Genomic DNA, 27,687 nt, shown 5'->3' with positions numbered 1-27,687 from the left:
CAGAGGGACCACCTGTTGAAGAAGCAAATGACCAAGATGAAAGTAGTTCTAGTCCAACTAAAGAGGAATCAGCCACCATGACTATATCAGCTCCAGAGGGACTATCAGCTGCTGATGGGGCAAAGGATAAAGACGTAGTCTTGACTGATCCAGGCGAGGAAACAGTAGCTGACTGTGGGTCACCTGAACCTGTAAAAATTAGGAGGAGCCCACTGAAGAGGATGCGGAAATTCTTTGACAGGGTTTTTCGGACCTTCCTTAGAAAGAATGGGTAAGTAATATAACTTCATTCTAGCATCCACTTTAATCCCTCTGTGATTTGTAGGACTGAAGAACCGATTGAAGAACCAACTGAAGAACCGATTGAAGAACCAACTGAAGAACTCATCCCTTGTGCAAACCAGCTGAAGTGGAGGACAGCCTGGCCCCTGAGCTCCTGTAGGTCGTGATTGTGGAATTCGTATTGCTGTGATCCTGCTTGATGTCCATCCGTCTTAATTCTGTTGTTGTTGTTACTGTTGTTTCTCTGTATATGTGAACTTTTTTGAATTGATGTCAATAAACAGAAAACTCATTTCATTTCTTTCCTGTGAGCTTTGGAGATGACACCATGATGGTTTGATTTATTCAGAAATAACTGAAATACTACAACAACATGACCTCATGTGCCTGCTTGTGCATACATTTAATATATGTTTGCTGTACTTCTATTGAACACATATATGGTTTTATGATATATTCTAGGCTTTTTATCCCACCATATAACATACATCATATATTTGAGCTCTTTATACCATTGTTGTGCAAACTTATGTGAGTATCTAATCATGCATCTCAGACTTTCCATCCATCCATCCATCCATTGTCTAATTTGCTTCATCAGGCCTTTGTGGGTGTAGTTTTAGCATGTCTCACTGACAGTTCTGGCAACATAAGCAAACAACCCAACTGTCACCACATTTTGATTCACAATTGCTCAGCTCTGATTGACGTAACTCTGCAAAACATGATCTCAAAATTACCCAATAATGCAATATTGTATTTTAACAGTTCAATTCTCTGCAACAAGAGCCTGCAGACAGAAGGTGTAATCATATACTGGTACTGCTAGACACTTATGCTTATATCACACATGTCTGCATGTAGTGGAACAAATTAGACATATAGACTATCTGGAGTTGTGGTAGGATAAATAGATTTATAAATAGATGTTTGATAAATAGATCTGAAATGACTGAACATTTAGTAATGTAATAATATTATTGCAGCGCACATTATGGCTTATTTAGTATGGAATCTTAAAGTTAGGACTTGGAACACACCTGTCCTGACTGGAGACTGGAGTGTTAAGACTTGTGACTTTGAAAATAATATTTTGTATTCATCTTCAACAACATGGTTAAAATTAGTTCTGGAAGGCTGATAAATATTCTCACACTCCAGAGAGCTAACAGTAACTTGTATTGGCAGCACAATTGCAGTAGTATTGCTTTAAACAGTTTTTACTTTGTATGGCATGTGAAATGTCACATTTCATTATCTCATCTTTACTGTGTGTTGTCAGTGGTGAAGAGGTAAGTGTGGAGCTCGTCCTCGGCAGGGACATTGTCCTCAACGCTGACTTTGATCTTCTGCTCAACAGGGATGCATCTGGGCAGGAGCTTTCTTCCTCTCTGAGAGAAAAAAAAAATGTTTCAGCCGCACCTCTGAATTGTTCCTAACTGTAACTTCACATCACTGAGGATGACCGCTTTCACAGCAGCATGATTAGGGTCTTAAAAAGTTATAACTACATTTCCCATAAGCTGTTTAAAACATGAGGAAGAACATGATGCAGCAATGCATTCAAGCAGATTTCCAGATTTTTTTTTATTATTATTTCTTATTTCTTATATTTACTGATGTTAAATGTTGATGTGAATGGAATTATGTGGTATAATAATATATCTATATATATTTTCACTTTAAAAATCTGTACAATATCAATATTAGACTCAAGTATATAATCATTCTGACAACATCAATATTACTGTACATAATGCTACTTTAAAAATATATATTGTATATGTTTTAATTGCATGTATACCTACTTACTATGTATTGTTCTTTATTCTTATTAATGATGATTTTTCCTATCCACTTGGTGCTGCAATAATCTAATATTTCCCCACTGCGGGACTAGTACAGGAACATCTTATCTTATCTTATGGTAGCAAATCTGAAGATCATGGATTAATTCCTAAGTAAAAGACTCACTATTTTCTTGGCGTCACCCATGGATCTTTCCATGCACTTCTTCATCCGTTCCCTCTGTTTCTCCTTCTCCAACCTCAGCTTTTCTTCTTGCTGCCTGGATAAAGGATTCAGGATTAGACATTTTTTCATTTTACATACCCTTTGGGGAAACACCTCTATTTAGAGTTCCTCATATTACCATGAGATTACACTGTACGTTGGATTTTCAGCGGTGTATTAAAGACCGAAGAGCCTTACTGAAATGTCAATGCTTAGACTCCCACAGACTGGTACCATTGTTGTGGTGTGTTACACTTATACCTCATTATATTCTATCCTTTTTATTATTTAAATAAGATAAGTGATGGAAATAAATCAATATAGTAAATTCAAGTTTAATTACAAAACGAATGTGCTACACAAAGTAAATATCTGTATTTTTTTTTTATTTTTTTTATAAATTTTATTTTAAAAGTTTTGTAAATTTTTCCAACAACATAAGACATACAATGCACAGGTCACAGCACAAACACAAACCACAAATACTGCCAGTCCATAAGAGATGAGTATCTCAACAAGTCAGTCCAACAAATTGTGAGAATGTTCTTTACATGACAGGAAGTGTTCATGAGATGAGAACCAAAGAGTTCAGGGAGGTCCAGAGGTTAATGTCCCAGAGCCATGAATGTATAACAACGGTGGAATACAGGCAGGCAAATCAGACAAGTAAAGAACAGGGAGAAAAAAAAAAAAAAAGGCATACAACCATACAGAAAGGTGTATTACAGAATACTATAGGTACAGTTAGTTTGGTACTGTGTCCTTATCCCTCTTGATATAATCAATAAAGGGACCCCAAACCCTAAAAAATTTGGTATAGTTGTCAGACATTGTGTATCGCAATTCTTCAAGATATAAACAAGAAACCATATCGTTCAGCCATACTTTGAAACAAGGTGTAGAGCTAGATTTCCATTCCCTCAATATCACCCTCTTCGCTACAACCAGACCAAACGCAAGAGCTTCTTGCAGTGCTTTCGGGAGAGTTAAGGCGTAGGTAGAGCAGTGCAGTATCACAAGGATACCATCTGGTTTCATTGGCTTGTTATAAATAACACTGTATAAATGAAAGATGTCATCCCAGAAACCACTGAGCTTGGAACAGTCCCAGAAAAGGTGTGCGAGGGTCCTGTCACTTGTTTTGCACTTGTCACAGGTAGGTGAGACAGTAGGGAAGATCTTATTGAGTTTGGTTTTGGAGTAATGTAAGCGGTGTATTATTTTATACTGGATAAGCTGCAGCCTAGCGTTAATAGAACATGATTTAATCCTCTCCAGTGCCATTTCCCACAGCCCATCTGAAATCTCCACACCTATCTCCCTGATCCAGGCATCTCTAATGTGAAGAGAGGATATATGCAAGGTGAAGAGTGAAACAAACTGAGAGATGAGACCTTTAGATGTAGGGCTAGAGGTCATTAAACTATAAAAATTGTGCTGGTCAGGCAGCCGATCAAGGGGAAGAGACTGCCTTACAAAATTTCTAATTTGTAGGTAACGAAAAAGATGCCCAGCAGGAATCCCGAACTTCACCTGTAGTTGTGCAAAAGAAGCAAAGGATTTATTTATATAAAAATCTCTCACTGCAGACAAACCCTTCACAGCCCAAGAAGCAAATGTGGGGTCCATCAGACCTGGTTTGAAAGTAGGGTTCTGCCTTAAGGGGGTGTAACAGGACAAGCCGGAGAGCCCCAGAGCACCCTTAATTTGCTTAAGAATTCTGAGTGAATTAGATAAAATGAAATCAATTTTAGACTGTTTGAGTAATTTGGTGAGCAGGTTTGATTCCGAGAACAGAGCTGCTGGTAAGGATGCGCCTGTCAGCGACACTGCCTTATCAGACTCTAGTAAAGGCCAGCTGGGGTCAAGGTTGCATTCCTGTCCAGCAGTTGTGGCATGATACCAAAAAACCCATGTTCTAGCGTTACAGGCCCAATAATAATGGCGCAGAACAGGGAGCCCAAGACCACCTTCAGTTGTGTGTTTCTGCAAATGAGCTTTGGTTATGCGCGGTGGCTTGTAGGCCCATATGAAGGGCATAATAAGAGAGTCCACTGTCTTAAAAAAAGAGGATGTAAGGAAAATGGGCACATTCTGAAAAAGATAGATGAATTTGGGTAGCACAATCATTTTAATAATATTAATACGACCTATCAGTGATAGTGGGAGGAGTTTCCATTTATCAATCATACTTCTAAGTTTGACAGTAAATTCCATATAATTATGTTTGAAAAGAAGTTTGGGATTTCTGGTGATGTTAATCCCTAAGTATTTAAAATGGTCTGTTGCTAGCTTGAGTGGCAGATTCTTGAGAAAAATGGGGTCCAGGTCAACAGTCAAAGGCATGAAGAGACTTTTATCCCAGTTAATAGTGAACCCGGAAAATTGTCCAAATTGCTTTATCAAATCAAGAAGGGGAGGTAGGGATGTCTTTACATCTGACAGAGTCAAAATAATATCGTCCGCATATAAACCAATGGTGCATTCGGATCTGCCACATCCTATCCCACCTATTTGAGAGCTCGCTCTAATAGCTATTGCCAGTGGCTCAAGAGCTAAGGCAAAAAGCATGGGAGAGAGACAGCATCCCTGTCTCGTACCGCGCCCAAGCATGAACTGGGCAGACCTGTCAAAATTCGTCAGAACAGATGATTTGGGATAGGCATATAGCATTCTTAAAAATTTTAAAAATTTGTCACCGAAGCCAAATTTTTCCAGGGCAGCAAACATGTATCTCCATTCCACTTGATCGAACGCCTGCTGCGCATCCAGAGATATAACAGCAGAATGGAGTGGTTTAGTGGAGTACATAACATTCAACAGTCGGCGGGTGTTAGAGAAGGAGAATCTGTCAGGAATGAATCCTGTTTGATCCGGGTGTATTAAGGTGCCAATGTATTTATTCAAGCGGTTTGTTAGAACTTTGGCTATAATCTTTTGGTCAGAATTAAGTAGACTTAGGGGGCGATAAGATGCCACATCTGCATCATCTCTGTCCTTCTTTAGAAGCAGACAGACATGAGCATCATAGATGGTTTGAGGAAACACACTTTCCTCCAAAGAGCAATTTATCATACGAAGTAGCAGGGGGGCGACGGTGTCAATATGTGTTTTATAAAATTCGATACCAAATCCATCAGGACCACAGGCTTTGCCGTTAGGGAAGGAGCGGATGGCAGTTTTAATTTCATCTAGTGTGAAACACCCATCTAAAACCTGTCTAGCATCATCATCAAGGGACGGAATTTCAAGCGCATCAAGGAAATTCGCTATCTCTGTGTCAGAGGCTGTGGATCTTGAAGTATAAAGATGGCTGTAAAAATCGAAAAATCTTTTGTTTATGCTTTTGGGGTCAGTAATCAGCTGTCCACTAGCATAGTAGATTTTATGTATTGCCCTGTCTGCTTGCACTCCTTTTATCTGTCTAGCAAGAAGTTTATGAGCTTTCTCACCCAGCTCAAAGTGTGTCTGTTTCAGCCTGCATATATAATGTCTCACCTGCCCACCAAGAATTTGATTGTACTCATATTTTATTTTCAAAATAGCATTGAGGGTGTCCTCAGATTTTGAATTTCTATAAGATTCTTCCAGGGCAGATAGTTCAGAGTCAATCTCAGAGAGACGCCTCAGTCTAGCTCTTTTACAGAAGGACTGATATGACATGACCTGCCCCCTCACAACTACCTTAAAAGTCTCCCACAATATTGAATCTGAGACCTCGCCTGTGTCATTGCATTGTAGGAAGTCTGCAATTTTATTGGATAGGTACTCACAAAACTTTTTATCTGAGAGTAGAGCGGGGCTAAATTTCCAGTTATAATGACATATGTTCAAATCGAAATTAATATTAATTGCGAGAGGAAATATCTGTATTTTTCAGTGCAAATCAGAAAAATGGTTATGAGCCTGACATCAGATTTTCAATGGGGCCATATCTATCCAGCATAGGCTTCTTTGTTCCATGGCTGTGGAGCAGTGGGTTTAGATGACTGTCAGTGAGACAAACCTGGTCCTCCTCTCGCTGTCCTTGAGCTGCCTAAAAGCCTCCAAGCTTTCTTCAGGAATGCTCTCAATGTTCTGCAGCAGAACAGACATACGGTACTCAATGCTGGACAGCTTCTCCAACGTGCTGAGGCTGCTCATCCGGCTATCCAAAACGCGACAATGCACTTCTGTCACTTTATCACCCAGATCATCCAACATAACATCCTGCAGATGAGGGAAAGATTTAAAACATGAGAAGAGGTGCCAATAAAGATAAATCATCTAAGACTCCTCAGCTTTTAGATTTGAAAAGGGAGTGATGATAGACAAAATATTGTCAAACATATTTGTCTCTACCTTGTCCTCAGCTTTTAATGAGACATGGAGCTGAACCTTCAGTTCCAGTTTGGCAGATCTCTCCTTCTCAGTGTCAATTCTCTCCTTCATATCAGTGATCTGTAAAGTTAGCTTCTCTTCATCCTCTTTCCTACAACAACAAAAAAAAACACAGTTCAGTTTGCATCTTTTAAATTTTAGTTTTAGTTAGTTTAACAAGTGATTAAGTAGTTTTAGTTTAGTTTTTATTTTGATGAATTGACTAGTTGTAGTTTATATTTAGTTTTTCACTTATTATTGTCTCCTGCTTTTCTGTGAGAGCTTCAAAGATGGATTTTTACATTAGTGGGATTTTTCCCTTTTAGCTGTATTCCACAAATGACAGTCTTCATCACCACACTTTCACTAGTCAGAATATTCCCACATTGGGCTGTGACGTTTTCTACCTGGAACTACTTTTTCTTCTTTTGGGAAAATCATAAATTGCATGTCAAGCACTATGGTGCCACCTACTGGAAGCAGACTGTTATCTCAAGAAGTCAAACTGAACAGGATACAGTGAAAATCAAAGCTGATTTTATGTGCAATTCAGTTAAGTTTTAGTTAGTTTTGCATTGATCATTGTAGTTTTTATTTAGTTTTAGTCATTCTTATTTTTATTTCACTGAGTAAATTATTTTTTCACTGCTAGTTTTAGTTTTAGTTAACGATAACAACTCTGAGCGTCACATGTGTTTTTACATACTTATTCTCTAACACTGCCTGAAAATGATCAATATGAAGCTTACATTTTCACTCTGGTGGTCTCAATGGTCTGCAGGAGCTCCTCCCGTGTCTCATCCCCTCTGGTGGAGTTCTGAATGAGGGACAGGTTCTGGTCTGTCAGATCCATCACCAGATCTAGAAGCTGCTGCGTATCAGAGAAGAACAGGTGCAGATTCTCCTGCGGGACCGGAGATGACACCACGCTGTGAGCACTGCAAATAAACAACACTCGAGAAAAAAAGATATGATACTGCAGTGAACTGAAGGGAAACTGACCTCATGTCCTGAGTTGTTGCCATCCGGTTCAGAGCTATGTGATGATATGTATGGGGGAAAGAAGGTAGATGATGTTGGTAGCACAAGGTATCTATTTCTATCTAAAACTGAAGTTGCTGAAAAATGGCGTTAACAACACTGATATTCTAGAACCTATATAAGTATGTATAAGTATAATTAGGGCCCAAGCACTAGCAGTGTGAAATAAATTACTATTATTTAACGAAATTCAATATGTATATATATCATGTAACGATGCACAAAAAAGTAACCATAGCCTAACTCCAACCAGAAGTTGGGCATTTTGATATGAATTTTCGATTTTGCCACAATTTTCACCATTTCCACACCTCATACTTTAAAAAACTCCTCGTCAAGATTTAACCCAACTTATATATAATTTATACAGTGATATTTTAGGACCTTGTAGATGAAAAGTTATCAAAATCTTTCGCCTCCATTATACCTTATGGGTGTGGCGATGCAGTAATTTTCAATGTTTCGCAAGAAAACAGGAAGTCCAACATACATTGTCAAATATGCCCCAAACTTCTCATGGGTAATGAGGGTCTGAACACGACTATGTGTCAAAAGACTGCGCCACAGCCCAACATGAGCGGGGGTGTGAGGGCCCGTTCATCGCTGCTTGCACCTTTAATGTATTATAATTATTATAGTTATGATATGCAATGAAACCTTTGCCAGTGCAGTAAGGTAACAATATGGGAAAATTTCCACCAAACTCAGTTAGAGTGGTATTTTAAAAATATGAAGATATTCACCAGAGCTGGGAAACAGCAATGTAGTTTTTGGGGTAAGGAGATTGGAGAAAAGAGGTGCAAATCTTGGAATAATGAGAGAATTGTCAATTATTTATGGAGCGAAGTAATGTAATTATAGTGGCAATTCTTTACAGGTTAAATGCCCTTTTTACCCTATAATTACACAGTAGACTTGAGAAAATTTCCCCAAAACCTCTAATATTACCTTACTGGCAGCATATAAATGTGAAATAAACTAGCATAATTATTTTAACACTATTTTTTCGAAGCGTATATTTTTTCTGTACTCTGTAGCAAAAAAACGGAAAAAAAGAAAAAACAGTCTGATTAATACACCAAAATGACGCTGTAAATCGTGGGTTAAGTGTCATTTTTTGTTGTTTCACTTAATGCTGGACAACAATAGGAAATCATTTTCTACTGTATTATTTAGCTCTACATTGCTGTTCATGAGACAAGACAAAAACAAGCTTGGCAGCATAACACCCATTAGTCCCAGAGGTGGTTGTGTTGGTGTTTCCTTACACTGTGTCACTGTGTGCTGATGACATCTGGGGCTCTCTGGTGGAACCTGGACTGGACTCTTCAAACTCCAAACCTGTGTGCATGTTAACATACACAAGATCACAACATGTAGGCTTCTGATGAACAGCCTCTGTCTCTAGTGAGAGCAATTTAATTTAATGTTGATTCACAGTGCTTTATCACTTACCCTGCCCACCTGCTGACTGTGACTCCTTGTTCTGCTCATCGGCAGCATCAGACAGGACTTCATCCTCCTGCCACTCCTCAGGAGACAGCTTGAACAGAAGGTTCTTGTACCTCTCATATTTATTCAGTGTGTCATGAGTCCTGGTGCATTCACTATGAGGAATAAAGTTGAGCTATGTAACATATCATTATAGAACAGTCACTGCAGATTAAGTTATTCAATTAAATCTGCCTAGAATTGGTTGATGAATTTATGAGCTACAAATATGCACAATGTACACATATTTATGTTAAATTCACAATATTATTGTAGCACTACCTGCTTACTACCCATATTTCATCATTTAACTTCTCAATGGCAGCATTCATCTCCCGTTTGCGCTTGCACTCTTCTTCAAAACTGAAAAAAATAAAATAACAGTATTGGAAACAGCATACTTTATTTAATTCACTCTTAAATTACACTAATAAGGCATCAACCACTGCTTACCGCCTTTTTGCCTCCACAGATTTCTTCCTACTCCTCCCGAGGAACTCATCAAAGCACTGGTTCTCCTTCTCAATGAGCTGTTCGTACACTTTCACATGTTGTGCTTTTGCTAAATTCTCCTTGTTCAACGCTACAATCTGCGACCTCTTTATGATCAGAGATACCTGAGAATGGAGGGACGAGGGGAAACAGAGTATTTCACATAATGAAGGAGATCAAGGTATATATATTGGCAGTGGAAAAAAGAAGATACTCTTATACTGTTTAAAACTTACAAATCATTATCTAATTTGCTTCTGCTATTTCAATCTCATTTTGAGGTTCAGTTGCTTTGGTATCATGTTTGAACTCATATTTGTTCTGCTGTGTCTCATTCACCACTTGCAGCTAAAAAGTTGTGATTTAAACAATTTATATTAAAATTATCCCATTTGTTTTATTTTTAAGGTATATTTTGACATTTTAGACACTTATACACCTTCTTGAAGATCAATACCACTCTAAAATCTGTCCTATAAAGCCACAACCAGTTTAGCTTAGCATAGCACAAAGACTGGAAACATCTTGCTTAGCTCTCTCAAAAGATAACCAAATCCACCTAGCAGCACCTCAAAAACTTACTAATTCAGAAGAACTTTTACTAAAATAATGCGTCTACTTCCTGGAGTCTTGGTGACCACAATACACCACAAAGTCTCCACAAAGTCACTGCACCCAGCCAAGAAATAGTCCTGCATTAACCCTCCCTCACATAAAATCACACTGCTCTCCTGGTTGTAGCTTCACATTTAACAGACACATATGAGACTTTTTGGGTAGTGTTCTGTAGTGGAACAACCAGCTGAACTGCACTGTGATAGTTAAACATATTCCAAAACTTTGAATTAATTTGGTCTAATAAGCAACACTGAAATCAGAAGCATTTAAAACCAGTTATATGGTGATTCTGTCCACAAGCACAAAAAAAATATTTTGTGCAAAAGTACATAAATAATATGACAGTGATTCCAAGTTAAACATTCTCCAACCTGCAGATGCATTTAAATCAGCATAAGGACAAGATCAGTTGAATGTGATCAGAGCATGGACACCATTAAAGCTGCATATGGGTCAGTGACAATTCAAAAAATATATTTAAAATAGTTTTAAAAGCAGCATCAGGTTTGTTAAAATGTACAATTAATATTTTTGTTGGTTTTATATCATTTGAAATGACATTTGCACCATTTTTTTAACCAAAAGTAAGACTGAATGCTCCTGAAAATGTCAAATGGTGTAACCACAAAAGAATGATATAATATTTTATCCACCTACAGTAACATACATACAGTAGCAGGTGCACTCGTAGACACCCAAGATTTACTTTGTATTGTTCTTGAGCCATTAAGAAAGTCCCTTTAAGTAGTTTACCTCCAGATGTATCATCTGACGCTCAGTGGCGATTGCTTTACTTTTTTTCTTTCTCCTCTTATTTTCTAGGGACAGAGGACAGATCAGATGCAGTCAGTGTTGAGAGTGAAGTGAATATCCTGTTTGAGATACACATGTAGACTCTCACCTGCTATCATCTTGGCCAACATCAGGCTACCAATGTGCTTTTTTTGTTTGGGAGCTCTCTCATTCTGTATTTGTTGGGTTAGGACTACGGTCAGGGTCGTATCCTTTTTCTCCTCTTCTCCTCCCAGTTGTCCCGCCATGTCTTCTGTCTTTTCATCAACACACCAACAGGAGGAGACATTTTACACAACTACTGAACATAGAAGAGGACAACAGTCTAAATTCCCATCATCTATTCTTCACTATTCGTTGACACTAACACAAAGTATAATGCAGTGGATGTAAAACTATTCATGATGTGCTTGAACACATGCAAACCTCATTTTGGGGCCCTTCTTTTTTTATAATCTCTTGTGACACGATGTTACTGTCGGGTTCATTTAACTGGTTTTCTTCTGCCTCCGTGGTTTTCTGCTCTACTGTACACACAGGACACAATGAAGAAAATGTTTTTTGTACAAAAATGAATGGCAGATAGTTTGCATAGTTTTCTCTCTGTCTTTCTCTTCCAGATTTATAATTTCTTCCAGTTTCTGAGAGAAAAAGCACAACATCTCTTGTTCTTTTGTTGAAAATATGTTTGTAATACTGGAAATCATTCAAATTGACTATGTGAAGCATGACATAATGATGGATACTTACCTGGCTGAAGTTCTGACATCTCTGAGCTTGCTTCTGGCGACTGGCGCTGTGCTGTCTCTGTGTTTAAATTGGCTGCAGATTGTGGAAATTACAAATTGAAACTTCCAAGTGGCTGATAACTAACTGCACTGTATCTCTTAATCACATTCACATTTACAGATATACTGGCTGCCTGCAGCATTCTACATCAGTGTCAACCTTTACATCTGGTCTTTAACCATATTCTTGACATACTGCTGCATATTCTACATTTACTCAAGTATAGTGCTTATACAGTTTTTTGACATAATTGAGTATTTTCATCATGTGATGCTACTTTATAATTACGCTACATTTCAGTGGAAAATATTGTACTTTCTACTCAACTACATTTATTTGAGCTTAAGTTACTTTTCTGATTAAGATTTGACACAATGGATAATATAACAAGCTTTTAAAATACAACACATTGTTAAAGATAAAACCAGTGGTTTCCAACCTTTTTGGCTTTTGTCTAGTCAGGCTCACATTTCAGATGTCTATCTGTTAGACAGATGTCTATTTGTTAACAGCTCCACCAAACAGTATTTTTCCCTCTAAACTTCCCACATGGTTTCATTTTAATAAATGTTCAATTGTGCCAATGTTTCAGCAAAAATCAAAGATTAGAGAAAAAGTCCAAAAACTGAAAACTTTGTTTTTTCTTCTGTCCTCTCCCATCAATCATCTCACTAGCCCTCACATTTATCTGCTGACCCTTTGGAGGGGCCCCACCCCTAGGTTGGGAACCACTGGACCAAACTAGCTAACTGTATATAAAGTAGTGTAAACTAGCTAACTGTGTATAAAGTAGTGTAAACTAGCTAACTGTATATAAAGTAGTGTAACTAGCTAACTGTAGCCTATATAAAGTAGTATAAACTAGCTCCACCTCCAGCAGCTACAACAGTAACATGCTGCTCTAACACTGATGCTTCACTATTAACAATCTAATGATGTCATATATAATAATATATCACTACTTTTACTGTAATACTGCAGTACTTTTACTGTAATACTGCATACTACATGACTCATAATACTGCAGCACTTTTACTGTAATACTGCATAGGCCTACTACATCACTCATAATACTGCAGTACTTTTACTGTAATACTTTAACTTCTACTTGTAGTTTTACTGAAGTAGGATTTTTCATGCAGGACTTTTACTTGTAATATAGTATTTTTAAATTGCTGTATTGGTACTTTACTGTAACGTTATTATGTGAATATTTAATGTTATCAAGTTAATTATACAGGTTAAGATATGTATTTATATTTGAACATGCTGTTCCACGTTAACAAGGTTTGCGCTCATTATTTAGTTTTTGTGAAGTGAAACACAAAAAAAAATAATGGATGACTTTAATAATGATTTAGTTACAGTAGCTGACGTTAACCTCGGTTATCATGTTATCCTGGCAGCAGAGTCTGTTGCTAACTTGTCAAAAATAGCAATAGTTAAGTGTTGTTAACGCAAAGTGTTTAAATGTATTAATTAATGAAGTTATCAACCTACCGTCTGACATTATTCTTCATAACAACTTTATCACATCAGAGATAAACGGACTATTTGACGTTAAGATAGCTTCCGCTTTTTTTGCACTGTTGTCATGGTAACTGCTGCCTTCAACGTCTAGCAAACAAACAAAAAACAGTAAAAAAAACAACACTGCTGAATCCATTTTAATAACAGTTAATCAACCACGGTTAATATTTAACATATCGGAATTAGTAGAGCTACAATTGTGCAATAGCAAAGCTTCCATCTGTTGCACTTTTAATTGCAAATTATAACAAAAAAACCTGTAACTTACATTTCAAGAAAACATACTTATGGCCTGAAAATGTTTATTATGCCAGTCTATGAAACATAATGATCTGACATTAAAAAAAGATGATTGTGTGGTTATTGTTGTTTTGGGCATAGAAAATATCATTTTAACTTACTTCCCTTATCTTATCTTGTTGACAACATTGAGCTTTCAGACACTGTAAAAAAATTTGAGATCATCAGAAAGCAATGTTTGTCTTAATTGTCTTAATTATTGGACATTGCAGCATAGTGAATTTTACTGGGCGCAAATTATCTCCATGCTTATCGTCAGGACTCCTGTTCATCTCAGCTAATTTACGGGTAGGTACAGTATGAAGAGTGAATATAATGAATCATTTGGTATGACACAATAAAAATATAGTGATACAGATGAGGAATATTGGTGTATAGTGCATATCAGAGATGATAATACTGACTACATGAATGTGAAATACAGTACAAGGAAGCTGCATCAGATGTCGTTTCACCAGCCGGTTCTATCATATTAGGAGATACATGTTTTCATACAATGACACATTTTGAGGTAACAACAAAGCAACAATTGGACACAATGAGGGAGGGGGGGGGGGGGGGGGTAACACTTAAGACTTGAGTAGTGTATTAGCCACTACAAAACAGGTAGCATCTTATATCAAATATCCAGTGTTTCATATTGTGTGGGATAAGTGACAGATCAAGTAATTAAACTATGGTAAGATGTCATGATGGTGTAATTTTTTTTGTTTTTGTAGAAAAATAACAATTCTGGTGAAACTTGGCGTAGTCTGCACGTTTTTTACAGTTCATTCATTCTCAGTTTTCCAGGGTTGGATTCACTGGTGTGTTGAGGTGGTCAGGGTTGACGATGAAAGTCCCTCTTCCCGCCGGTCTTACTTACCAGCTTTATGTCTGTAATAATGATGTCGTGGCTTACAGCCTTGCACATGTCATAGAGAGTCAGCGCTGCTACAGAAACGGCTGTCAAAGCTTCCATCTCAACCCCTGTCCTGCCTGTAGTGTGACATGTCGCTGTAACCACTGCTGCGTTCTGCAGCTCGTCCAGGTCAAAGGTGACGGAAGAGTTGTCTAAAGGGAGCGGGTGGCAGAGCGGGATTAGGGTTGAGGTCTGCTTGGAAGCCATGATGCCGGCCAACTGCGCCACGGTCAAGGCGTCGCCTTTCGCCAGCTGGTTATCCCGAAGCAGCCGGAAGGCGGTGGGGCCCAAGATGACGGTGGCGCGGGCTTTGGCTGCTCGGCGCGTGGGAAGTTTCCCGCCGACGTCTACCATGGTGGCTCGGCCTTGGGCGTCCGTGTGCGTCAGCTGGGCTTCGGAGGTGTCATCTGGGTGAAGGATGGCGGCACTTGAACCTGACTTGGTCTGAGCTCTAGCAGATTGTCTGAGTTTGACACTGGGGTCATCGCTGGAAGTCTGATTGTGACAATGTCTAACATTGTGATGTTTAAGATTCATTTTGGCATTCATTAGTAGTGTGCAAAAGTTGAGTGTTGCTGGGGTCCGTAGGAAGTGGCTCTTCAGAGCATTTGGACCCCTGGTTTGTGCGTACCTGAGACAATCTTCTGTCCTATAACGGAGAGTCTTAGTGTGACAGCTGGGGGAAGTTAGACTACTACCAAACTCAGAAGCATGACGGGAGGCTACATTGTTGAGGTTATCCATCTCGTTAGGTTTTTCTTTCTTGATATGTGACTGAAGATGGGTAACCCTGTTCATTAAGGTTCTATAGCAGCAAACGGGGGCCGCCTGTGTTGAAGCAGTGCAGTCTGGAAGGCACAAAACACCCTCTCTGTTTAGGACTCTCCTGTTGCCTGAATGGCACATCAGAGGAGCTGTTGTCGGAGAGAGAAATGCATCGTTTGTAAGCTGGGAAACAATAGGGAAAGCCTTCTGACTATCTTGTGACTTTGGAGGAGAGGACAAAGGCCTTTGGCATGTGGTTCCTGTTGGATATAGATAGCATTAGTCAAGGACACTGTTTAACAAATATATTCGTATTTTGGTGAAGGTGTATTATTTACAATTCACACAAATGTTTGTGATTCCTGTTAGGTCAAATGTAGATATATTTCAAAAGGTGCATGATCTACTGTGAAAAGGCTGTGAATGTGGAAAACAACATGCCAGTCCATGATGGTCATTACATCATGAATAAACCATGAGAGAGAAGTGGCACAATGCAGTGAATGTGAGAGATTTGTACGTACAGCCATATCACCCACCAATGAGGATCATAGGTCTGTTCTTCATTTGGGAGATGCTGAACATGCCTGAAGAGAGGAAGAGGATGAAATGACATTCCAGTAGGATATAATTATCTGAGTATACACCAACACATTACAGAATACAAAGAGAGTACAAATGAGAGGGCAGGAAATGTGAAAGAGGCATGCAGGTGAGATATAATATATGCGGGTGAGACATATACATAGTGTACACAAGTCTACCTGCATGTTGTTTCTTCTTCCTGCCCACAGCTGCCCCAATGATTTGCAGTAGCTCTTCATCTGACGCCCCAGAGCGCAAGATGTCCCTGAGAGACACCTCAGAGTTCCCGAACAAACACACCTGAATGAGGACGGATGGGAAGGAGTGTTATAGCATAGTACACACACCCAGACACAGTATGCATGCTGCTTTTACACACATTCATACATTTACAAGATCCTCATTAAAAAGTCCTTGAAGCACAGCTGTAGCTTTACCTTGAGGTTGCCGTCCGCAGTGATGCGTAAGCGGTTGCAGGAGCCGCAGAAATGGTCAGACATGGAGGTGATGAAGCCCACCTGACCTTTAAAGCCTGGCACTTTGTATATCTGAGTCAAAACAGAGTAAAGCATCAAACAACTGTCCCTGACTACTACTTTATAACAACTCTAATTTAAAAAGTGAAAACTCTATTAAGATACTGAATTTAAAATGATATGAAACAGAAAAGAAGCAAATGTTTACATTTTACGAAGCTGTAAGAATGTGATACAAGTCAAAAAATATTTTTTTAAGAATCCTAAATAACAGGATCAAAGTTATACTTGAAAATTTCAGTCCAGCTGAAGGAAGCTGACCTTGGCTGTGTCTGTGTGTCCAGTCTGAACCATTTCTAAGCGGGGCCACTGCTGTCTGATGCCATCCAGCATCTCCTGGTAGCTCACCATCTTTTTGAAGTTCCACTTGTTGCCTGCAGAGAGGAAGAGAGGCAGTGTGTGGGTCAGTGTGGTAGTGTAGCATATCACTAGCTACAGGGAATCAACAATTCAACAACCAGCGCCTTCTGAATGTATGCAAATGCTCCAGTGCTATAATGTGACTATGAACTTATTTTCAGATACCTCTGCAAACCTGCGTGGTAACACACTGTGGGAAGAGTGCACTTACCATCAAAGGGCATGTACTCAATGAAGCGCACCTCCAGAGGCTTCTTCTCTGTCAGCGCCACAAAATCCAACAGCTCATCTTCATTGAGGCCTCGCATGACCACACAGTTGACCTACAGGGGGCAGCACACAACAATGCATCAGTCAGAGGAACACTGTTACTGGAGCAGAAATGAAATGTTTTTAAAAGGAGATTATGCTTCCTGAAGAGCAGCGCTGTCTTATTATTTTAAGGATTAAATGAAGAATGTGAAAGTTTATAACCGCAGCAGTAATCTAGTAAGAGGAGTGTTGAAAAGTGCACATGCCATCAAGACATTTCACAGACCAAAAACGGTTTTATTGGATCTCTGCATTCCAGATACACAGCAGCAGCAACACCTCAAAGAAGCACACTATAGGTCTCAGCAGGGGAGCCAGATCATGTGTGTGTGTGTGTGTGTGTGTGTGTGTGTGTGTGTGTGTGTGTGTGTTTAGATGTTTCTTCTCTTAACCCTGAACAGCACAAAGTAGCACTGTGGCACATAGAGAAAAGTAGGAAGCAGCTGACAGAAGCTCTGCTTTGGTGGGTAAAGTGTCAGAAAGTTTTGCAATGAGTCACATTATTTCGAGAGCTGGGTCACTGCTGGTTCTAAAAGTGTGAATTACAACATAAGCAACATTCTACAGAAAATAGTCATAATCATGCAATAATTTTTCTATCTAACTACATTTCTGTAACCACCATACATGTAAATATATGTATAGTATTTATAGCAGTACAAATTCTCCTTATTACCTGTTACTCTACCTGTCTAAATTGGAAACATTCTAGTAAAAGTATCATAATTTAACACAATCAAAAGACATGAATGCATGAAGCATTTAAAAATACATAGTAAAGAAATGAATATTAATTCTGAGTGAAATTATAGTTGATGTTTAGAGGTAAAAACACGTTTGAAAAGATCAACAAAATACCTTGACAGGGTTATAGCCCATTTCGATGGCCTTATCAATGCCCTCCATGACCTTGTGGAACCCTAGGAAAAAAGACTCATGATGAAATATATATGCTTGCATAAAACATGAACACTTTGGCTTTGAATTATGTGCAACAAGTTCAGATCTAAAGAGGAGTTTTAAGTGAAAAAGTACTGAGCTATACCACAGTGTGGCTCTGCTCACTACATTTTAACATCTGACTAAGTCCACCATTCACCACACACCACTGATATGTAAACATCTACAGCTAATCTCTTTGCAGCAACCAGAGGCTTTTAACAGTAAGCTTCCAAGGATAGACTCATTTGTTGCACAAAAACCCACAAATCCAGGCAGACTTGCACTGGATGATAAGCTTCAGTGCAGCAGGTGAGGCTTGTGTTTAGTCTGGCATTCTCATAATAGTAATTCAATGTCACATAAGGCTGTACTTAAGAAAGGAGATTTTTCTTTCAGGCTCTACCAACAATATCTAATGTCTAACTAAACCTTAAAATCTAAAAAGTAGGTGTTGTGGAAGCAGACTGGCTCAAACGTTGCTTTTTCCACCTGCCAGAATGTTTTTTGGGTCTTTTTCTCTCGCTTCTGTTATCTCCTAATCTCAGTCGGTCCATCTGTGTCTGCCTTCCACATGCCAACCACCCACAGCTCTGCTCTGCTGTCTCCTCCCCTCCCTCGTGTTTGTTTAAGGTTTATATGCTCCCTCTGTAACTTACTTGGATTTACTTACAACAGTGGCCACATACAGTACGTATACACAGTGTTGAGCAACATGTGATTTTGGACTAACAAAGGAACATTGTTACACTATGTTCTAGAAGTGAGAGAATTATAATAGCTTTAAGAAACTGCAGACAAAATAACACTAACACTACACATTCACTGGCTATTTGTTCTCTTGACTGTTCTTGATTCAACCTGAGACACTGCTGCAGGTGAGTATACTTAATACTAATAGGGTTAGTGTAAGTGTTAAGTATACTTAATACTTACACTAATACTTACAGTGAGAGCAGTCACTTTACTAACACTATACTTACTTCACTAATACTTTCACTATACTTACCCCAAGCTTACTATACTAATACTTACACTATACCTACACTGTAATTATAGTATAGGTGTAAGTATAGTGAAATACACTTATATATACTTACTATACTAACATTATACTTGGTATACCAATACACTATACTTATTTTACTAATGCTTAAGACTATACTCACACTATATACATAAACTACAGATTAAGTATACTTAATCTGATTAAGTATACAACATAGTTAATATGTACTTTAAAGATTATCTTGTAGAAGGGCATCAGGAAGTGTTTTTGTCCAATATTAAGTCTTGTCTTTTTCTTCTACCCTTACATCAACTACTATATTTTAAGCTTTAATCCTATGCGGGTGACATCACAGTTCAGATACTACATTAGGCGTTTTCCACTTTCTCATACCTTTCCGCCTAACAATGAACTCAAACTTGGCAGGGACCAGTGAATCCAAGCTGATGTTAATCAGATCGAGGCCAGCATCTTTCAGCTTAGGCAGATTTCTGGCCAGGTTCATGCCATTGGTCGTTACCGCAATGGTTTTCAGACCCTCCAACTTCCTCAACTCTGCTGTAGAGGGAGAGTAAAAGAAAAAAGAAAACAGGAACAGAAAACAGAAAACAGGAACAAGAAAAACAAGTGAGACGCAAGAAGATAAAAATATGGGGTATTGTAGGGGAAGTGTGTAGAAATCTGCCTTCCTGATTGGTTGCCATTTTGAATAATCTAATCTTTAAAATATATGTCACAAATATTAAGAAAAGTGATGCTTATAATATTAACTAAATTAATATTATCAGTTATGGGTTAGATTAATCTGATACAGTATTTCCCTGCCCCCGCATGAATGCTACCAATTGTGACGTTAGAGTTCCAAAGGATTGGGCTTTAAGTTTAATATATCGCTAGGAGGATTTAAGAATAGCTGGTGTAAATGTCTGTTATCAGAAACATATGACAGATACTACAGATCAAGAGTGTGCTTTTTGTTTCCGCTTGATGCCAATGATTCACTCCAGTTCACTTTTGACGAGGGTCATGTGCGGTCACAGTGCTCACAGCCTGTCAGGTGACACAGTGATAATTGCTGATCTTTATGGAGCTGTTGGCAGCTTATCGTCTTCTTTCTACAAAGACGTTTCCCATTGGTCACACCACATTGCTTTGTTCATTCATGTCATACTTTAATGTCAGCACTCAGAACGTGACCCGCTGTGGTCGAGGCTGCAAGGGTCAATCTACACATCAGTAAAATTTAAATACTGTGATAGTAGCTCATTAGACTAAATGCATTGCTGGGCTGTAACTAATCACTTTCCCTGTCACATGTATGTCTTAGCCTGAGGGCATGCATGGAAAATCAATTCTCCACCTCACTTCTTTCTCCTTATGTTAACAAAATCTGGTCTGACAAGAAAACACTGTGGCTTAGTCATATGGTGAGCTGCATAAAGCAGTTTGTTGACTACAAGTGTTGAAACAAAATCACAGCCAAATCTACTCTCTTGACATGAACAGCCCACTCTCTTCTCCATCTTTTCCTCGCTCCTTACCAATGATATCCAGCACATCGGGTCTGATGAGGGGCTCTCCTCCAGTCAGGCGGATTTTGTCCACCCCCTCCTGGACGAAGAGGCGGGCCAGGGTCAGTACCTCCGTGGTGGACAGCAGCTGGCTCCGTGGTGTCAGCTTCACCCCCTCCTCTGGCATGCAGTACTGACCTGAAAATGAGACAGAAATAAAAGATATAAGTTGCTACCCAACAGTTGCCTTTATCCTACAGTAGTACAGCACATATACGTGAGGTTGTGGTGGGAAGTGAAACCTTCATGGTAAAAGTGGCACAGAGGTGGATCTACTTGCCAACATGACTTAATGGAAAAATGTTTTTTTTTTAAACAGACATGTTAAAGTCAATGTATTCTTATAAAAACTATTAATTGAGGAGTTTTTTCTGTAGCCACCATTTATTTGAATTAGTACAGAAATCAATAAAGGTTCATCATATCTTTGAGTCATTTACTGTATCTGATATGTTTAAAGGTAGAGTCAGTCAGTCTGGAGAAAGATTGTAAATGTTTGAACTTAACACCAAAACAAATACACCCCTCTCTTTGTGCTCCTTGGCGCCAATTTCATGGCACCAAGTCCTCGCCCAAAAGAGAAATATTTTGCAATCCAGAGAGATTTGTCAGCTCTAGAGTCTCTTCTACTGCCATATCCTCACTTAGAGAGCTGCTCTGATGACTACTCCCTTACCTGTGCGTGAGCATGAATGCCCCCTGCTGATTGGCTGGAATAGGGCTGCGTAGTTTGGCCCGAGCCACATTTGTTTGTTTCCGCTTTACAGAGACAGTGCTGTGTATGAACACTGGATTTTTATTTCAGTGCACACACAGAAAAGACAGCTAGTAGAGCGTGAGGAGATATTTGCTGAATTTGGAAGTGTATTGAACAGTCTTTCTCCAGAATCCCTGACTGAACCACTGACATATTATCAGGTGTTACCAGAATATATGATAATAATGTCTTTACTTTCAAGATCATACAGCCACAGGTGATGAACAGATTTATGAATATTTCACTTTTCTGTCATTTCTCCCATTTTACAGTAATAAAAAATAAACAGTCAGGGAATGTTGCAAAGACCAATGATGTCCACATATATCTCACTTCCCCACTCTGTAAGCAAATATATCATTTCTGTTTGCAAAGACCAAATGTGGTGACCAAAAACTAAGGAGAGACTCAGCAGACAGGAGCAGCTGAGATTGTCACTATAATAAAAGTTAAAATATAAGTCTATAAGTTTTATATATTTTTTTGATTTTATATTGTCTGTTTCTTTAGTTTTATTAATCTATTTTTTTAACCTAGTTTTAGTCTAGCTTTTACTCAACGTCATCTCTTCTATTTCATTTTTACTTTTGTTTTGTATTTTAATCTATAGTTTTTTTACACTTACTTTTAATAAACATTTTCTCTAATTTTTATATATTTATTTTTCTTATTTATTCTACTTTATTTAAATTTCTTTCATTTTTAATCATTCTTGTTTTCTCTTGCATGCATAGGTCTCAATTCTTTTCTTTTTTCCTTTTTTTTGTTCCTTCTCTTCATGGTGTACTTGTTCTACACTTATCAGCTTTTCAATCAACTGTGAAGCACTTTGAACTACTTTAAGCTGTATGACAGGTACTATATAAATATAGTTTGTTTGATTGATTGATAAAATGAGAATAGCTGGTCCATAAAAGAATATACCATTTATTTTGTGTCTCTCATGTAATGTGCAATACTGGTAGGATATACGCCTCCCTTGTATCTGTATGCCAGACCTATTTACACTGAGACTATGTTCAAAATATCACTTTCCATGTTCTTCCTGATTTGTAGGAGGATGTAATAATGTTTGGAAAGACGGTTCTTCCATCATGAAATCAGTCCTGGTGCTTTATTGGCAATTAACCCACTGCTGAAGCGTCTTTGATAAGAAGAGTTAATCCCCTCCAGATCTTCTAAAGCTGACCTTGACCTCTACAAAAGAGAGAATACAGTGCTGCCTGCTGCAGGGAATCCAACACCATTAGTAAGAGTTATTGTGCTGTTCTTAGTAATAGAATCAGTTGGATCATTATTAAAAACTGTAGTTACAACAAACTATGTCTGCAGCCTGGAAAATGCATCAAAGGAAGCTGTGGGCACGTTATTGAAGATGGCACAGCGGGATCAGATGTACTCACAGCGCAGGTTGCATTTCTCAGTCAGGGAGATGCGCAGGTAGTTGTGTCTCCGGCCGAAGCTGTCAGTCAAGAATGCTGAAAAGGGTAAGCTGTGGTCTCTGAGCCTCTCCTAGGGAAAATAAAGACAACTCATCTGACAAACGGAAAAAGATGGTAATAAGGGAACTATGCACTATTATGCAATATTGTGTGGCAATAAAAACCAAAGTTATTTAACATATATGATATCAGTGGTTTTTGCAAGTGACAAAATGCAAGGATAATTTGTGCTTATCCTGAATTGTCCACATTTGAAAGAGTATCAACGGATCACAAGGCGTCACTAAGTCAGTTGCACTGAGAGCGCTGCACATGGCTTTGTAAAAAGGCTCGCAACCTTTGACCGTCAACAGTGGACTACTGTTACATCATAAGTTATTCGTACAAAGGCGGGCACGTGTCTTATCGGTACATTAGACACACTGAAGTTAATGGCAGGACCCACCCTGATCCTGACTCCTACTGCATCCGCTTTTTATTCCTGTGTGTAAGACACAACTGTAATCTGAAGGTTCATATTATAAATCCACTGCTCCTTAAAATACATGTTTTAAAAGCTTTAGAAACATGTTTCCTTGTTCATTCACACTGTCACTGATCATCCAAGTGCCTGGCAGGTAAACAGACAAACACACAAAACAATGAATTAGTCATTAACAATGAGATATCTGCAGTACAGCAGGCTAACAACAGGATCATCCACTCTTGAGGTGTAGTGCAGCTTGAGTGTGTATTTCTGGGCTTATGATCTGACATGCAAGAAATAGTGCGAGCATATCATCTCTTTATTGAAACTACTCATTAATAAGCAAATCAAGTTTGTCTGCAATGACAGTTAAACCAGTGTATGTGTCACCAATGCCCCAACACACATTATAAGATTACCTTCTCTGAACTCATCTCAAGAGCATCCCCATTTATAAACTATTGATTTGTATAGATTTAAGACTGAACTGGCCAAAGTGGTTATAATGAAGATAAGTAGAACCTGTGTGTGTTAACCTGTTATTAACACAGCCATTGTTTACATAGTGTTACTACTACTACTAGAGTCATTAGTAATGAATTCTCTCTGTGAGGTAAAATAGTGTAAAGTTACAGTTTGCCTGAAGTCACTGACATGCTGGTTAATATTTCTAAGACCCTCACAGAGTTTAAACTGGGCCTTTACTGGGCCTCACTGGACAAGGCTTCAAAATACTATCACACTTAGTCATTAAACATGCCACTACTACTAAACCGTTAGCTAATAATTCCACTCGTGAGAAATTGACATTGACTTGAGCAGTGTGTATGTGTGTGTTGGAGTCTGAATTACCTGAGTTAACCTGCTTTTCGGAGAAGAAGCGAAGTTTGGAGCTGCTGAAGTCGAGTCTCCAAGTGCAAGTTCATTTTCCTTGTGCGTAGCGCCAGAGTACAGTCTGTGAATGTTTACATGAACGCACTGTGACAGGACTTTACTGTAATGTGTCACATTCCCGTGTCTAGCTAACAGACGGCAGGACATGTTAACGTTAGCAGCCATGGTGTTATCTTCTGACAGCTCCGGACTCCTCCAAAGCTCTTGTTGTTGTTCACAGACCTCTATGTGTGTGTGTGTGTGTGTGTGAACCGCTCTGCAGTAAAACATGTCAGATAGCCGGCCCGGTAAAGGACAGGGGCACACACGAGGGGCGGGTTGACGTCAGCCAATCGCACTGAATTACGCAAGCGCAAGTGCATGCTGGGTAGTGTAGTCCGGAGTATGCAGATGTAGTCTGTGAGACACACACGTAAGTATCTTTAAAGTGTGTTTTAAGTTTTTCAGTGTGTGTGTGTGTGTGTGTGTGTGTGTGTGTGTGTGTGTGTGTGTGTGTGTGTGTGTGAAAGCTTTGTTCTATTTGTGGAAATGCAATTAAGGCAGATTTCGCTGTTTTTGTAGACCATTGTATGTATACCATGCAGGAATAGATGAAAAAACAGTAAGGGTCCGTGGAGATAATGTCATGCAGTTCAAAAATAATAATAAATTAATTTGAAAGTGCAGGGGACATGTATTCCCTGTCCCCAGTGGAAATTACGCCTCAGTCTCTGATTAATCTTGCAGACATTCATACCCCTGTAGTAAGGGGCCCAGGATTTTTACTGTTACTGTAGACGTTAACTCTCCAAATATTCAGCAAAAGATGATTCTTAAGCTGCATATGATATCTTCCTAGATTTTTGATGAGATTTTCCCCTTTCAAAGAAAAAGAAAAGCCTCTAACCGGAGTAAATCATGGTTAACTGCTGGCTTGAAGTGTTCTATTGCAAAAAGCATAAACTAAGCTATATAGAGGGTTAGGGTTAGGTTATCTTACAAATCCCACTCCACTATTTTTGAAAAGATACACAACTTACAGAAATAAATTATATCACTTGCTGAGACCAGCTAAACGGAAGTTTTATGAGAATAAATTTACTAATTCTCAGAAAGATATGAAAAATGCTTGGAAGATAATAAATGAAATTATGAAAAAAGAAAATAATAGCACTAATTTTCAGTGAAAGTGAATTTAATGAATTGGCTGGGTTAGACAATTTTTGATGCTTGTGAAATAGCTAATGAATTCAATCATTTCTTTGTGGGAAGTGGTCCCTTCCTAGCAGATAAAATACCACAGATCCCGCTGTCTGTCTGGGATTTATAATTCATCTATCTCGGAGACTGAGCTTTTTGATATTGTCAACAATCTCAAATCAGCGGCACCAGGTTATGACAAACTGAAATCTTCAATACTTCAATACTAAAATTTCTATACATTTCAAAACCACTCCCTCATGTTTTAAATCTCTCATTGGAAACTGGTGTATTTCCTGCCAATTCAAACGGGCCAAAGTTATCCCTCTTTTTAAGGCAGATGAACCATCTTTATTTTCCAATTATAGACCGATATCCATCCTACTGTGTTTTTCCAAGGTTTTAGAAAAAATGTTTGATTAAATATCTTAATGATAATTATATCCTTTACCCCCATTAGTATGGATTCAGAGAGAAACACTCCACTTCATTGGCTCTCACTCAATTTGTTGATAACATCACTAAAGCCCAAGACAATAAGGAAATCACACTTGGAGTATTTGTTGATTTATCAAAGGCATTTGATCTGCCTAATTTGCTGCTCATCAACCCCAAGGTGATTATATGAAAGGCCCCTACCCTGGCTACACTGTGTTTGGGCCCCCCTCGCATTACCACAGAAAGGAGAGCCCTGTATTTCAACAACATTTTGGGTCAATCGTTTGCTGGAAACAGGATTAGGTCACCATTGGACTTTTACAGTTTGTGTTTACATTCATCACTTCCAATCACTTCAATAAAAATACCACAAAGTACTTGTCACAGAGCAAACCATTGACACCCCCTCCCCCAAGGTCCCAGTTTAGCTAAGTATATATTAAAAGGTGATATTTATGTGAAAAAATAGAACAAAGTTTCAACCTTTTCACATTTGCCCGCAGGCAAACACATGATGATGTAATCCTGGAATTCAATACTTAGGTCATTTGATGACAACTGAACCATATTGATAACAACTGAGCAAACTCAGTCTGCCAGGAAGGCCATGAATTGTGGAGGAAAGCCCAGTAAAACTTCCAGTATTTGTGTTAAGACTGTCCTGTCAAACAAAGTGGTCTATAATGAACCCTCAAGCTCAAAGTGATGATGTTTTAAAACATTAACTATATAGTGTAGTATGTTATAACTATACATTATGTGCACATATCTTCAAAAAATCAGCAGGAATCTATATATATATTTGATTATGAACATTTTTCAAAGCATTGCAGCATTATTGTGTACTTACTGTCAAACTCTCTTATAGTCTGCTTGTAATCCTAGTTAAGGCAGCATTTCAAGCAAAAATGTCAAAACCAAAAACTAGTTTAACCCAGGAAAGCAAGAGGAGAAACTCTGCTGCACTTGCTGGTGTATACTGTATTTGGCTATATTTATCTCCACTTTCATCTCGCTATTAAGAGACTGTTTGCAATATATGATGTGTCCACTAGATGGGGGTGCACACTTGAATTTGGTTTGTGGACTACACTTCATTAGAATATGCAGGAGGACTTACCAGATACACAAGACAACATTTTGTTATCGCAGAAATGTTTCAAAATCAGCATAATCAACATAAATTTAATACACATGATTGAAAATGGCAAGTCTTGCTGTTAAATGCCTGTATGTCAAAGCATGTACGCTAATACCACTGCAGTTATTCTACTTCTCTATATTTATAACCCTGAAGAATCCAGTACATATATGGGAAAATTAACAACTGTTTCACTCAAAGCTAGAAATAAGAAAACCAATTGTTGTTTCACCTTTTAACATTTAAGAAAAATTAAAAACCTTTAAAAGATTGATGATCTGCTGAGTCTGTGTTTTATTTAAATCACATTTAATGAGGTGAGATGCACTCTGGAGAGAAAACAAACTTATTTACAGTGTTGTGGAAGCTAATTAGCAAGCTGCAAGTTACTTCACACTAGAAGAAGTTCAACTAAAGCAAAGCTATCCAAGCAAGAAATCTAGTTTAGTTAACTAAAGCTACCTAGAAAATAGCTCAAACTACTTCTTGGAAAAGTGTAGAAAATGTCTGAACAATGTACATCTAACAAAATATGCAAAAAATGCCACTCAGTTAATTATCACTTATTCACACAGGTCATACATACACCAAACAATCAAAATCAACTATGCACTAAGCTTTGGTTTTGTATCCAATGTCCATCAATCAGACACCTGCTTTCCAGAATGTGACTACAACTAAAACA

The 27,687-nt window shown here is 38.4% G+C and overlaps 2 protein-coding genes across 3 annotated transcripts; both read right to left on the bottom strand.

Annotated features, from left to right (window-relative positions):
- Positions 1–1,547: 1,547 nt before the first annotated feature.
- On the bottom strand, positions 1,548–11,857 carry LOC128374979 (cilia- and flagella-associated protein 100-like). Its single transcript, XM_053335197.1, has 11 exons — positions 11,839–11,857; positions 11,515–11,615; positions 9,640–9,803; positions 9,469–9,549; positions 9,151–9,302; positions 8,964–9,036; positions 7,404–7,592; positions 6,637–6,766; positions 6,302–6,504; positions 2,257–2,350; positions 1,548–1,673 (listed from the first exon to the last, which is right to left on the bottom strand). The coding sequence occupies exons 1-11, from the start codon at positions 11,855–11,857 to the stop codon at positions 1,548–1,550; spliced, it is 1,332 nt and encodes a 443-aa protein (XP_053191172.1).
- Positions 11,858–13,298: 1,441 nt separating this feature from the next.
- mocs1 (molybdenum cofactor synthesis 1) lies at positions 13,299–24,493 on the bottom strand. 2 transcript variants are annotated; one of them, XM_053335698.1, is made up of 11 exons: positions 24,203–24,493; positions 22,846–22,954; positions 20,656–20,823; positions 19,508–19,672; positions 18,025–18,086; positions 17,066–17,177; positions 16,756–16,868; positions 16,396–16,506; positions 16,138–16,258; positions 15,913–15,960; positions 13,299–15,633 (listed from the first exon to the last, which is right to left on the bottom strand). In XM_053335698.1, exons 1-11 carry the CDS (start codon positions 24,407–24,409, stop codon positions 14,528–14,530), a joined length of 2,322 nt encoding a protein of 773 aa, XP_053191673.1. In that variant the 5' UTR covers positions 24,410–24,493; the 3' UTR covers positions 13,299–14,527. The 2 variants fall into 2 exon arrangements, with proteins under 2 accessions (XP_053191673.1, XP_053191674.1); XM_053335699.1 differs by having other exon boundaries at positions 15,497–15,633; positions 15,898–15,960.
- Positions 24,494–27,687: the final 3,194 nt, after the last annotated feature.

Source organism: Scomber japonicus, chromosome 16 (genome assembly GCF_027409825.1).
Source record: "Scomber japonicus isolate fScoJap1 chromosome 16, fScoJap1.pri, whole genome shotgun sequence".
Taxonomy (NCBI): domain Eukaryota; kingdom Metazoa; phylum Chordata; class Actinopteri; order Scombriformes; family Scombridae; genus Scomber; species Scomber japonicus.
Note: the sequence above shows the minus strand (reverse complement) of the source record. Positions and strands in the feature narration are given on the sequence as shown.